Below are 13,969 nucleotides of genomic sequence, written 5' to 3'. Positions count from 1 at the left end.
TCTTTTTGCTGCTTTATTATCTTCATTCTTCCTCTTAGATGTCATATTGAATTTTTGAAATTAAAAGAAATACAAATGCAAAAGGAGAAGAGGATAAACACTGATAAATACATGATTACAGCTCTGCTAACGTGAGTGAAATGATCGCAACTTGGCCTAGGTCACTCAGCTAGTGGGCAGCGCCAAGCAGGGTTGCCGGCCGATGCTCTGCAGCGTACCGCATATGAATGAAATTCTAGCATTGGACAAATTAAATGGAAACAATTAAGATAATGCATATGTGCAAAATCGCATTCTGCAAATCCGCGCTCGGCAAGGGTTTACTGTAATCTTTCTATAAAGGAAAGAAATAAAGAACCTATTTACCTCACACAAACCTTGTCCCTGAAGGGATACAAGCTCAAGATAATCAACACAATCTTAAAAACTCCACCTAAGATATCGAATGCAAGAATTCAAAGGTGTAGTAATAGTAATCCTTCCTTAGATCAACAATGCCACAGAATATCTTAGTTGTTTAAAAAAATAATAAAAAAAGAGAAAGAAAGAAAAAAAAAACTGAGGGTTTATAAGATTTACTGTTTCTGCAGCATTGGATGTTTACAGAGATGTATGACAATTGAAGATACACCTGGAATTAAGATGGCATACGATACAGAGGTGGTGCTAATTCTATAAGAGACAAATAAATGACATGATCATAATGCAGTCAGAAGGATGATATGCTCTTTCCTCGGAAAAGACCGAATTCATTTCAATTCTCATTGTGATATGAGAAACGTTTATAAGAATTTCCTCAATTGAAAGTAATCTAACTGATTTCAAATGCTGTAGGAAGACATTTTCAGCCAAAAACTTGTTTTTTTTCCTTCTTTAAACCTTCAACAAAGCACAGATTAAGAGAGAAACGTATTATTAGACCAAAGCCAAAGACTACATACTACTTTTGATAACTGTTTCAATAATGCTAACAAAGGATAACTGTTTTCAATAATGCAAACTAATTAATGTCCCATAATGAAATTAACAAAGGTTAATTTCATTATGGGACACCTCACCGTTAAAGAGTTACTGAGGGATAATTACCTCAAGCAACATTTGACAGAGTGGGATAACTGAGCATTTAATTCTGTTAGATCTAGTTTGAGGTGAGAGATGAAGTTTAATTGACTAGTGTGATGCCACCACCCTGTTTATTGGATGCCTGCAAGTGTCTGAAAATAAAAAATAAAATATACAAACGTTTTATGTTTGGTCTTTATACAAAAGTTACTAGCATGTGAGCTAGGATGGTCAAGTAGTTAATACAGCCACTCTCTAACCAAGAGGTTTCATGTTCAACTCCTGTGGTGGGCACAGGCATTTGTGGAAAATTGCAAAAAGAGATAATTTAGTCTGACCAACATATATATGAAGGTAGACTATTTTCCTCTCCCCTCTATTTTCAAATGTAAATTTTAAAATAGAGGGGTGAGGAAATATCTCCCATATTTACATATATGAAAAAAAGAAAATGCAAAGATGGGGAAGGATGAAAATAGTCTGATCAGAGAGGCTAGAAAATGGTATATTCATGGTGCTTCACAAAACTGGATGTGAGAGAATCTTCAATGAGTGAGTACTCTTTTTCAGGGTAAATTCCCTGAATGGATGATATAATTGGAATAATGTATCTAGATTATTTTTTAATTTTTAAATCAAAACTTTTGAATATGCCAGAATATTCTGCATTCATGCCTTATAGAAAGATAACAGATCAACAATTCCAGATATCTTGGAACTCTTAGCAAAAATTTCCTTATGATAATATAAATAAAAAAAAGCAAGCAAAATATTTTTTTTCAGAGATTTTATTTGTATAAATTCTTCTCTAATTACCTGGTAGAGAAAGAGGTGTTTTTCGTCCAGGTTTATATAGTTCAGCCTTGGAATGAATTCTCTGATAAACCAAATTTCCTAAAAGAAAAATTAAAACTGTTTTAATTTCCAAGTACTTGATGAAACATTTTAACTAAATAAAATATTTAAATTCATATGCAGTTTAATAAGTTCATAATGAAATAATCAATAAATATTACTGATTTCCATGTAAATCCTAACTTTGACATTCTTTTCATTTTCTGATAAACCAAGCAGTGAAATAGCAGGATGTGTTTTTTTTTGATAATGTACACTGGTTCCATCTATAAAGCAAACGAATGGGTCTGTGAACATTTTGCAATTGTACAATCTTTGTACATTGTAAGATCTGAGACTGAACATACTATCCCAAATATTACAACCTTATTCCATTAAGATCAAACTGATCTTCGGTTCTGCACCAATCTAAATAGCTACCATGAGGACTGCAGTAGAAGTTTTACTAGTGATTTTAATGCAATATCCATACACACGAGGGTGGTTCCATAAGATTCTGGTCTGGCTAACTTTTAGAGGTGATAGAAAGAAAACAACTGTGTCGATTTTCAACATAATCTATGCTATTGAAAAAATAGTCTGTACTTCTGTCTGCAAAATGGCCTAAAACTGAATTTTTCACCTCACTGTCATCTGCAAATTTTCTTCCTCGAAGGTCTTTCTTTAGTTTCGAGAAGAGTCACTGGGTTGCTAGATCTGGGCTGTAGGGGTGGGTGTTCAATCTCCTGGAAGCCACAGTCTTTCACTGCAGCCTTCGTAACAACAGCCGTATGAACTGGAGCATTGTTGTGAAGTAGGCGAACACCATGACTCAGCATTCCTCCTCTCTTCTCCTTTATGGCATCATGCAGTTTGTGCAGGAGTGAAGCATAATATTCTGTATTCACATAATATTCACACTGGCATTCCTTTTCTTGAAGTCAATGAAGAGAATTCCCTGGCAATCCCAGAAGATTATGATCTTCTTGGTGAACTGAGTGACCTTGGCTTTTCTTGGCGATACTTCACCTGGTTTGCGCCACTCCATAGATTCCCTTTTGGAAAGAGGATCGTAATAAAGGACCATAGTTTCATCCCCAGTGACAATGGATTCCAGCACTTCTTCTCTGATTCCCTTGGTAAAGCTCTAAAAATTTGTGGGAACAGGTCGCACGATGCTCCTGAATTAAAGAGAAGTGGAGGCATTCAACCATGATTTAAACTGATTCAATATATCTACATTCACAACACACTCAAGCAATGCATTCCACTCACCAACCACTCTCCATACAATGAACCTACTCCTCACACTCTTCTCATACAGTTACCAGCAATGACCTCTTGTTCTACCCCCTCGCCCATTCTATAAAAAAATCTCTTCCATGTCACCCTGATAACAATCCCTGACTAGCTTATATGTCTCAATCATATCCTCCCTCCTCTCATCTTCCTCCTATTCAATGAGGCTTTGCAATTTAAATTCTCTCAATCTGTCATTGTACCCCACATTCCAAAGGCCACTAACCACAGCTGTGACCTGTTATTTATATTTTAATGTAATTTTTTTGGATTGTAATTTTTTTTGGTATCTGACACAATATACAGTTAACAACTGTATATTGTGTCAGATACTAATAGGTTCATAGGTAAGCCATCTGGTTAAGAACAACAATAGCATTACCCTTGTTGGTTTTGGTAATAACATCTTTATTTATTTTTAAAAATTTTATAGCAGTCATTTTCCATTTTAGTGAGATTGCTACTTAATGATTTAAGATTACCTAATATGTTACATGTTTCCAGCCACATTTTATTAGTTACATTGGAAGATCGGAATTTTAGAGATCCTTCAATGTAGTGTACGATAAGATCTATACTAGTGACAAAAAAGTTAAGGACAAACTAAATTTTTACCTGTAGATGAAAATGTTTTCATGATTACAGCCAAATGCAGACATAAATTTATTGCCAGCATTCTAATAAATTATATTACACAAAAAATGTGATATAAATTTTGTACAAATTAAATTGCAATATGTTGCTGGCAAAAGTTACAAATTTCCTAAGGGCATAGTTAAGGAATTAATGTACAGTGCTTACAGATAACTATGCAGAGAGACATTTCCATAGAGAATATGTCCACCCAAAACTGCAATGCAGTTTTCACAATCAGGGCCATCACCAGATTAGATCACGCCCCGAGGCAAACGATTAAATATCGCCCCCGATGGATTATAAGACAAAAATATAAGAAAATCTCCAATTGCTACTTTGTTTTTATTAAAAGAGAAACATTACTGCAAAACAATTACATAATAATATTAATTAAATGTTTGCTCTACAGGGATATTGCACAATAAAACTGTTTATAAGTTCTTGTAGATTTAAATTATAAGCTATGTCCACCTCTATCGATATAGTTGCTAGACCAACCAATCTTTCTTGGGTCATTGTTGTTTGCAAATAATTTTTAATCAGTTTAAGCTTGGAAAAACCTCTTTCTGCACTTGCTATGCTAACAGGAATTGTTAGCATAGCAACAGCACCCACTACAATATGGCTGAACGAGCACCCTTATTAAGCTGCACCGTGAGGCAGGCTGCCTCTATGCTACACCCTGTTGATGGTACTGTTAATAATGTCGAACACCTGAAGCACCAAGTGATTCAGGAGTTCTTGAGACAAACTGGCCCACTTCTCCTTCAGAGCAAGGATAAGGTCTTGCCTGTTTTCTGGAGGGGAATTTCGAGTAGCAATGCATTTCCCTATTGCATGCCAAACATGTTCTATGTGGTTGAGATCTGGGGAGCATGCTTGCCACTCGATTTGATTAATACCATCAGTCTCCAGAAGTATCTCCACTGCTCGTGTATGATATGGTGTGGCATTGTCATCCATAAAAATGAATTCTTCACCTACAGCACCATGGAACAAGCGAACACAACGTTGAAGAACTTCGCTGTAATATTATTCACCAGTAATAGTCTCTTTTCCCCAGCACTTGTAGCTCAGTGTGTCCATTAAGCATACCAAAACCAGCACTGCCATATCTATCCCTTTCAAGAACATTCTTGTGTTGGTAAGCAGTACCACTTTCAAGCAAGATCAAGTGTCGTCTAGAATCAAAAGAAAGACTAAAACTACTCTCATTTGTAAAAAGTAGATTAGCCCATTGGTGTCTTGTCCGATTTTTATGGATACAACACCACTGAAAATGTGCTCTATAATGAGCTATGGATAAAGGGACACAGACTATGGTTCTTTGCATGTATAAACATATTTGTCACAAATGTCTTGCAACAGTTTGTTGAGATATCAGCATACTTGTGCTTGAATGGAGCCAACTTGCAAGCTGACCTGCCATGTTTTCGATCATGTTTTGCTGTTATAACCAAAAATCTGTCTTCGTGCTATGGGGTAGAGTGAGGACAACCTCTCTGCAAGCATCTGGTTTGAAATGATGGTCAGAGCCTGGATACAACCCTATGTGAGATTCCAAACTCTCTGGCAATATCAATAATTCTGTAGCCTTTAACCTTTCCAATAATTGTCCCACACATGAAATCATCTAGACGATGTCTTTGAGACATTACAAGACATCCATTTTGCAGTTTTATTCTTTCATGAATAAAGCTTCCTTCAAACACAATTCACTTAGTACACCCTTTTGCCTTTTATCTTGTTGAGTGTGATTCGAAAATTTGAATGTGTATCCACTTTCTACTCGAAATCGTCAGTAATACAAATTTGTCACGAGCTGATTTGTCTGAATTTGCAGTTGTAATCTTCAGAAATAGTGTTTGTCCTTACGTTTTGTACACCAGTGTAGTTTGATAACTGGCCTTGGTGATATTGCATAGTTGAGGCCTTTTTTGAAGAGTGAGAGTTCTCCAATGAGGGTGTAGCTAGACAGGATGAGACTTGGCTGTTGCACATTAGTGGTTGGCTGTCGTTTCATCCCTGTTTCATGGCTGGTTGCTACTCATGGATGAGGGAATACTGCTTTTAGGTTTTCTGTTAATTTCCTATTGTTTATGCAAGATGTTTTAGAGTTACGGGTGATCCTACTGGAACATCCCAAATATCAGGATTTACATAGCTAGACAGATCTACCATCAGGGAATAAATGCAGGGCACTTTGGTTGAAGTGTTCTGGATTGGAAGATGGGTATCAAGTTGCAGCTCTACATCATTTAAAAAAAAAAGGCTAGTTGATTGATCAACACAGAAATACCTATTTTTAGTGCACTGCTTGTGACTCAAATCTCCTTGGATGATTTTAACTTTCTGTCACTACTACACAGTGATCAGCTTCATAGAATTATGAAGACCATGTTAGAGAACCTATTTAAATTAAGATACAATAACACTTGATGTTTTGAACTTTATACTATAGTAAGCTAAAGCATTACTGCTTTGGTCAATTCTTGACCTTAGCTTGACCTCTGGTGAAGTGAAATGAAAAAGAGAAAAATAATGAAATAATAAAAGTAAAAATTAAGTACATAAATAAGAGGAATTATATCAATTGCTATTGGTTAGTGTGTAATTTTCTACATATTTATTTATTTAGCATATGGCTCACACATGAAAAGTTACATTATGTTAATCCTTAATATATATGGACATAGTAATAAACATATGTACAATAATAAGACATAATACAGTCATAAAAGAGACACTCAAGAATAGGCTACACTGAATGTCTAGGTTGATTATCTAGTCAACTGCACTTGGTGTAGCATAGATGAAGTCTGACAGGTTTCCACTGTATGCACGTTGGACACATTCTGCTGTAATATGATTAATTGTCTGGCGGGGTGACTGCGAGGTGATCCACAGTCACACCTGCGGTGAGGGAATCACACCCCATTTGTAAAGGTGGTCTGCACACCTGCCATGGTTGGTGCGGATTTGGTTAAGGACAGACCAAGTTTTCCGAGGTAGGTCAAAACCCGAAGGTATCTGTGTTGGGTCCACTAATGTTGAAGTGTTACACCAGGACTCTTTCCACTTCTCCTTCATGTTGAATCTTGTCACTGCAAGATTTTTTGCTGTTAAGATTGGAGGGTGCCTTGACTTTAGCCTGTTTATTTCTAGGGGTGGGATGTCTTCATGGATTAGAAGATTTTGGATTTCCATGATTTTGCTGTATTCATGTAGAAGAAAGTTGGATCTGCGGATGTGTGGAGGTGGGACATTGCTTAGCACTGGGATGGTAGGTTGAGGTTGATTTTACAGTTCCAGAAATAAGGCGTACAGTGGTGTTAAGCTGGGCATCAACCAAATACATATGGGTGCTGTTCAGCCATACGGGTGAGCAGTATTCAGCTGTAGACGAGACCAAGATCAGTGCAGCGAAGCGTTGTTGCTGAGACATCCCAAGTTGTTCCACATAGTTTTTGCAGTATATTGTTTCTTGTTTTTAGCTTAGATGCTGTGTTAATGAGATGTGGCTTAAAAGATAGTGTTCTATCCAGAGTGACGCCCAGATATTTTGGGGATTTGTTGTAGCATAGCAATTTGTGGTTGAAGTAGACCACAAGTTCTTTGTTAGCCTGGTTATTGTTCAGGTGGAAGCATGAAACTTCTGTTTTACTAGGATTTGGGTGTAATCTCCATTTGCTGAAGTATTCATCTAGGACTACAATGTCATTTGTTAGTGTATCTTCCATTGTAGTAAAATTGGTGTGTCTGGTGGCTAGAGCAATGTCATCAGCGTAGCAAAACTTCTTGGAGGCTGTATTAGGCAAATCTGCAATGTATAAGTTAAAAAGGAGGGGCGCCAGAACTGACCCTTGTGGTAGTCCATTATTCAGTGTTCTTTGTTTACTTTTGTTCTCATCCATACACACTCGGAACAGGCGGTTGCTTAGCATTTTAACGATTAGTTTTGCTATTGTTCTGCATGGGACTGCACGGAGCAACTTGCAGACTGCACCATGCCTCCAGACTGTATCATAAGCTGCAGTAAGATCTACAAAAGCTACAGCTGTTTTCCAGCATTTAGCCAGCCTCTATGTGTGTGGTGAGTGACAGAACCTGATCACAGCAGCTTCGTTTGTCTGAATTCGGCTTGTTCCACTGGAACTTGTTCTATTATCTTAGGGACAATTCTATTAAGGATGAGCCTTTCTAGGAGCTTATAATAGGTGCTAAACAGGGCGATTGGATGGCAGTTTTCTGGTTTGTTGTTGGTTTTTCCTAGTTTTAAGATGGGGATAATTTTTGTCCTCTTAAACTCTTTTGGAAGTCTGCCAGTCTGTAGGATGTCAGAGAAAAAGTAAGCCAACCATTGTCAAGCTTTTTTGGCCTGTCTTCAACAGGAAATCAGGATGATTTTCTACAGTCCTGTTATTTTTAATTTCTGTTTATTATATGTTCACCACTGGTTACATATTATTATTATTACGGGCTATTCCAAGGAGTCTTTAGACTCATTACGAGAGGCCCTAAACATCATATCAAGAACTATCCAACATTTGCACAGTTTTTTCTATCATACTTTGCTCTGAACTGATTCATAATCATTTTGGCACCCACAACATACTTAGGCAACTTATTCCACTCATTCACTACTCTCTAAGCAAAAACATAGTTCTAACACCCTTGCTTAGTACACTCTTACTCAGTTTCCAACAGGATGGCCTCTAGTTCTCCCACCACCAAACCTCTGAATTAATCTTTTAAAAACACCCCAGTAAATTGTATGTCTCAATCACATTACCCCTTTTTCGCCTATCAACCAGATTCTGTAACCCACAAATCTTCAACCTGTTCTCGTAAGATTCATTCATAGACTTGCTACCATCCTAGTCACTCGCCTCTGGTTCCTCTCTATCTCCTCCTCATCACCAAGAAACTCTGACACCCAGATGAGCTTGCAGTAGTCAAGGTGGGGTCTTATTAAGGTTCGATAAAGACGAATAATAATCTGCTTGTCTCTGCTCATCAAAGTATTCTTCCGTAACCAAGTAATCTGATGAGCTGCTTTAGCCACTTTTGCTATGTGCCCCCTAAACTTTAACTCCCTATCCACTAACAATCTCAAGTCTCATGCTTTGTCAATTTCCTGGAGTACAGTTCCACCAATGTGGTACATAGCTGGTAATCTTTTCACCCCAAAATGCATACATAACCTTACACTTTGCCACATTAAACTGACATCCGTTCTCCTTTGCCCAGTCTGCCAATCTAACCAAATCCTCCTGCACAATTTTGACACCATCTGTATTAACTATAGCTCTACCTGACTTTGCATCATTGGCAAATAACTGAACAGTTCCTCTCAGAACCTTTCCTATATCATTAATGTACAAATTAAACAGTAGTGGTCCTAGAACAGAACCCTGCGGTACGCAACTAGTCACAGACTTTCTTTTGGACTCTACTCCTGAATAAACTACTCTCTGATATCTCTCCATCAACCACCTTCCTATCCATTTCACCAACCCTATATTCATCCACATGTGCTCAAGTAAACTGAACAGTGGCGGCTGGTGAAAATTTTAAGTGGGGGTGCTGCATATATAAAAACACTTTTTTTTCCTAATCAGTAACGAATTTATTAATAAATAAATTTACATATTAAAAATTGCTTTATTAAAAATATTTCATCCTCACCACAAACAAACACCAATAATAAAAGTTTCGTATCAATAGCAATGACAAGTGCAAACTAATATCGGCGTTAGATCGCAGTGCATTTGTTTCATAATCTAAAGCGTTAATCGAACAATTCCAATTATTAACTATTCAATCAATGTCAAAACATACACTGTAACCTTTAACATGTCATAATAAATTTAGTTTAATCCTTTATCCAAGTGTGAGCAAACAAAGTTTGCGCCTGAAAGTATCTTCAGGACTGGGTTAAGGTGGTACACACCAAGGCAACTCGTTGCAAAGGTGGAGCAAGCTACCAACACTCCTATCCTAGTATCTCCTATAATGCAAAACACATCTCCTTGCGGATATGTCTATTGTTATGCATTAAGGGAAGGGCCACTACCCAGACCGGTTTCGACCTTTATTGAGGTCTCTTCAGTGGGAGCCAGGCCCAAGTAGAGATATCAGGCAGAAGCATTTGCAGGTCATCTCCACCTATAGGAATTGCCAATTGGTGTGCCACCCTTTTTTAATAAATTACTCTGGACTTTCAACATCTTTAACATGTCATATTGCATTTATATAATGTTGTAAGCATTGTTATTATTTATAAACACAAACAAATTTTAATTTTTCATTTTTTCCTTGGGGATGCTGCAGTGTTGCAGTGCTTATGTACGGGCCGCCACTGAAACTGAAGCACATGGAGATGGATACTACTGGTCTTTGTAAATTCCAGCAGTTTCACTGTAAACCCATTACCTTTATCCAACTCAGCTGTCACTGCATTATAAAACATCAGCAAGTTACTGAGGAATGACCAACCCTTCACAAATCCATGCTGCCCTCCCCCATACAGTATCCCATTTCAATCTACCCATTCCTGCATTTTGCTATTGACCAACTTCTACAATATTCTGACAACAACTCCTGATACTGATCAGTCAGTAACTTTCTACCTCAGTCTTCGAGCCTCCTTTATGCAATGGAAATATTTTCTCCTCTTTCAATCCCCTGGTATTCTATCCAATCCCACTGCTGTATTCACATTAAGGTTCAATAATATGTTATGCGAGCCTCTGTAGTTCAGTCAGTATAGACAAAGCTCTGGTCAGAAAGACCTGAGTTCGATTCCTGTCCAAGACGTGAGGAATATTTATCTGATCTCTTTCGACTAAAGGTGAGTTAGCCAGTCTCATACAGAGGTTTGGGGTTTTTTCACCTAGGAACTGAGGTTTTTCGCCCCATAGAACAGGCAAACCAGCTCGGAAACACACGCATCCACATAGGACACACTCAGGAGGCATAAGCCTAACCACCTTATCCTCGAAGTGGTTGCAGTTTCAAATCATAATAGGCCATTCGTAATACGAACATAATGGGCCACTAGGCCAAAATACGGGAAAATAAAAGACAATATGTTATGCACCTGCATTTCATTTACCTCAGTTCCCATATAAGCCATTCACTCTCTAGTTCCTGCAATATCACCTCCTGGATGATATACTCTTGCAAAGTGTTCACTTAGTAATTCTACTATTTTGGCTGATTCAGTTACTCCCCCCTTTCATGTAAATTTTTTTTATCTGTTTATTTTGGGGTTTAGAGATTTTTGGAGTGCTGCAAGTCGTATTCCTAAATGCTACATGGATTGCCAATGAACTCCTAATTCCCTGGGGGCTGTGAAGCCATCATTGTTGTTGAAACTGGGATATCAAATTTTCCCTCAGAGTGTCTTTCTTTTATGGTCTATTAAAAACCAAGATGCACACACAAACTAGATGTCATTAGCATTCCTCAAAAATAAAGCGCTATTTGTTCTGATAAGCATGCTCTGAAAAATTAGTTTCAAACAATAAGCAAAACATTCATAAAGAATGAGTGCAACAGAAAAATAAAAGAATTATTTAAAAGAATTCCAATAAACGACTACCATAACCAATACCATTCCTTACACTAAGGAGAGAGAAAACAGATAAAGCACAGAAAAAAAAAAAAACATTATGGCTGCATTCAAATCAACCACAAAATTAAGATGTTTACTCATTTCTCGTCCTCAAGGGCTCACTTTAGTGAGTATGGGAATGGAAAATCTGAGGTACCTGATGCTGGACCAGGCCTTACTTCATGTAATGCACATTTGTTATATTATCTGTAGAATGTCCCTCCCCTTATTTCTTTCTTTTCTTCTTGCTCCTTCCCCCAAATGCTATTAGATATTCGTGGGCTAGGAGTGAGTCTTTCCTATTTTGCTATTTCATTTCATCTTATGCAGTGGGAATTGCCTAACCTAGCAGGTGGAAGTCCAAACCCACCTGGCCAACATGGGATGAATTGGTGGACAAAACTTCCCAGATATGTGGAAAGGGCTTCTGCAATCCTACCACTTTTTTCATGCAGCGACTTCACTCCAAAATGCTAATATGCTTGTGCTTTATAATATATCTCATGCTGTATCAGTTGTTGTGCAGAATAATCACAGCCATGTTCAGAGCTTAGGCAGAGGATCGTGTCCTGAACAGACGAGGATGGGCTGGAAATTTGGAACTTAGCTGACCAAATTGTATTCTTATTGGCTTAAACCACAAATAAATTGACAGTACAATATGACAGAATTTCATGCTGGCTGGGACATTGCCTGGTTAAACAAGGCCCCCATTATTTTCAACAGAGAAAAGTAAGATACCAGAACAAATCCTGAAACACACCCCAACTCAACATCATCAGAGTTCAAGATTGGTACTATCAACATAAGAAGCCTGAATGGCAGAGAAATGGAGCTGGCTGAGGAATTGTATAAAAACCAGATTGATATAACAGGGCTGACTGAAACAAAAATGAAAAAAAAAAAAATGGTGAGATCTTTCTAAGCAATAAATACAATATGTCATATTCAGACAATAACAATCAAGAAAAAGAAGGAATAGCTATTCAACACTAAATATGAGGCTAATCTTCTAGAAATGACAGGCAATATAAAGTAGAGTGATATGGGCTAATATCAGAATGGGGAACTGGACAATGAGACTTATTTGTGTCTATTACCAGAGAAGGTTCTACTAAGGTAGGAGTGGAGGAATTTTTTGAGACTTTAGAGAAAGCAACTGACACAATGAAAAATGAAAAGTTGGTCCTTGTTGGGGATCTAAATAGCAGAGTAGGAAATGATAGTCAGACATACAGAAATATTTTGGGAAAATTTGGAGAAAAGAGCTAAGCCAATAATAATGGCAAATACCTGTTGGATTTCTACTCAGGACAAGGACTGGTTATTACTAACAATAGGTTCCAACATAATAATGTGCATAAATTCACATGGAGAGAAGAGGCAAGGAATAAAAAAGTCTCATTGACTATGTTATTGTTTAGAAGGATGTTTCCTCACTGGTGCAGGACACTAGAGTGTACAGAGGATTTGAAATTGGAAGTGATCACCATTTAGTCTTGAGTAGGATAAAATTGAATTTCATACTGAAAAGAATAACATGTAAGAAAGCTTTAAAGCGAATAAAAGTTGAGCAGCTCTCAGATGTGAACTACAGGCTAAAATACAACATTATTCAAGAAAAAATGAAAGAGTGTGAGAACAGGAACCAAACTTTGGAGATTCAATGAAGAATCTCCAAACCTTGGAGATACTTCACTGAATCTCCAAACTTTAGAATTAGAAAAATCAGAACTTCATGGAGGAAACAGGAAATTAAAGAGACAGTGAAGGAAAAGAAGAGAGCATATCAAAAGTTCCTGGCTCTTAGAGAATTCAGAGGCAATTGTAAGAAAGCTAAACACTGTAAACCTAACTAAACAAAAGTCATGGGAAGACATTGGCAAGAACACAGAAAATAAACATCAGGAAGGTAGCAAAATATTCTGGGGACTGATGAAAAGCTCAGAAATGGAGAAAAAAGTGCTGTAAAAGGATAGAGATGATAAAAGTGACTTGAAAACTGGAGGAAAAGATATCCTTGAAGTATAGAGTAATTACTTCGAAAAATTGCTAAATGAAACAAGCACAGTGGTAAAAAACACTCAACAGGCATGCAATCAGGAATACATATCCATACTTGAAGTAGAAAATGGCATCAAAAGCCTGAAATGTGGCAAGGCAGCAGGAGTTGATGACATTTGCCCAGAAATGCTCAAGTATAGAGGTATAAAAGTCTTTAAGTGGCTGCACCTCAGAAGGCCTGCTCAGAGGGATGAATTCCAAATGATTGGAGTGGAGCTCTCATACTACTCATATACAAAAAGGGAAATAAAACTAAATGTGAGAATCACAGAGGTATTTCATACCGAGTGTTCTTGGTAAGATTTACAAGTATACTTGAGAAACAGTTGAGAAGGACTGTGGAAGAGAAGCTTGGTGAATAACAATGATTTCAAGCCAAATAGAGGCCGTCAGGACCAGATTTTCATTTCACAAAAAATACTTGAGAAATCATGGGAATATAATAAAGATAAAGAA

At 37.3% G+C, this 13,969-nt stretch overlaps 1 protein-coding gene across 3 annotated transcripts in view; it reads right to left on the bottom strand.

Moving 5' to 3' along the window:
- The window catches only part of LOC150097100 (VPS35 endosomal protein-sorting factor-like), a 386,078-nt gene that overhangs the window by 276,931 nt on the left and 95,178 nt on the right, over nt 1-13,969 (bottom strand). For all 3 annotated transcript variants that reach the window (XM_090406834.1, XM_090406831.1, XM_090406832.1), the window contains one exon: nt 1,879-1,956. In XM_090406834.1, coding sequence (XP_090262960.1) covers nt 1,879-1,956 — 78 coding nt within the window. The remainder of the gene's footprint in view (nt 1-1,878; nt 1,957-13,969) is intronic.

Source organism: Typopeltis vanoorti, chromosome 17, assembly GCF_054136105.1.
Source record: "Typopeltis vanoorti isolate ZY-2024b chromosome 17, IOZ_Tvanoo_1.0, whole genome shotgun sequence".
Taxonomy (NCBI): domain Eukaryota; kingdom Metazoa; phylum Arthropoda; class Arachnida; order Uropygi; family Thelyphonidae; genus Typopeltis; species Typopeltis vanoorti.
Note: the sequence above shows the minus strand (reverse complement) of the source record. Positions and strands in the feature narration are given on the sequence as shown.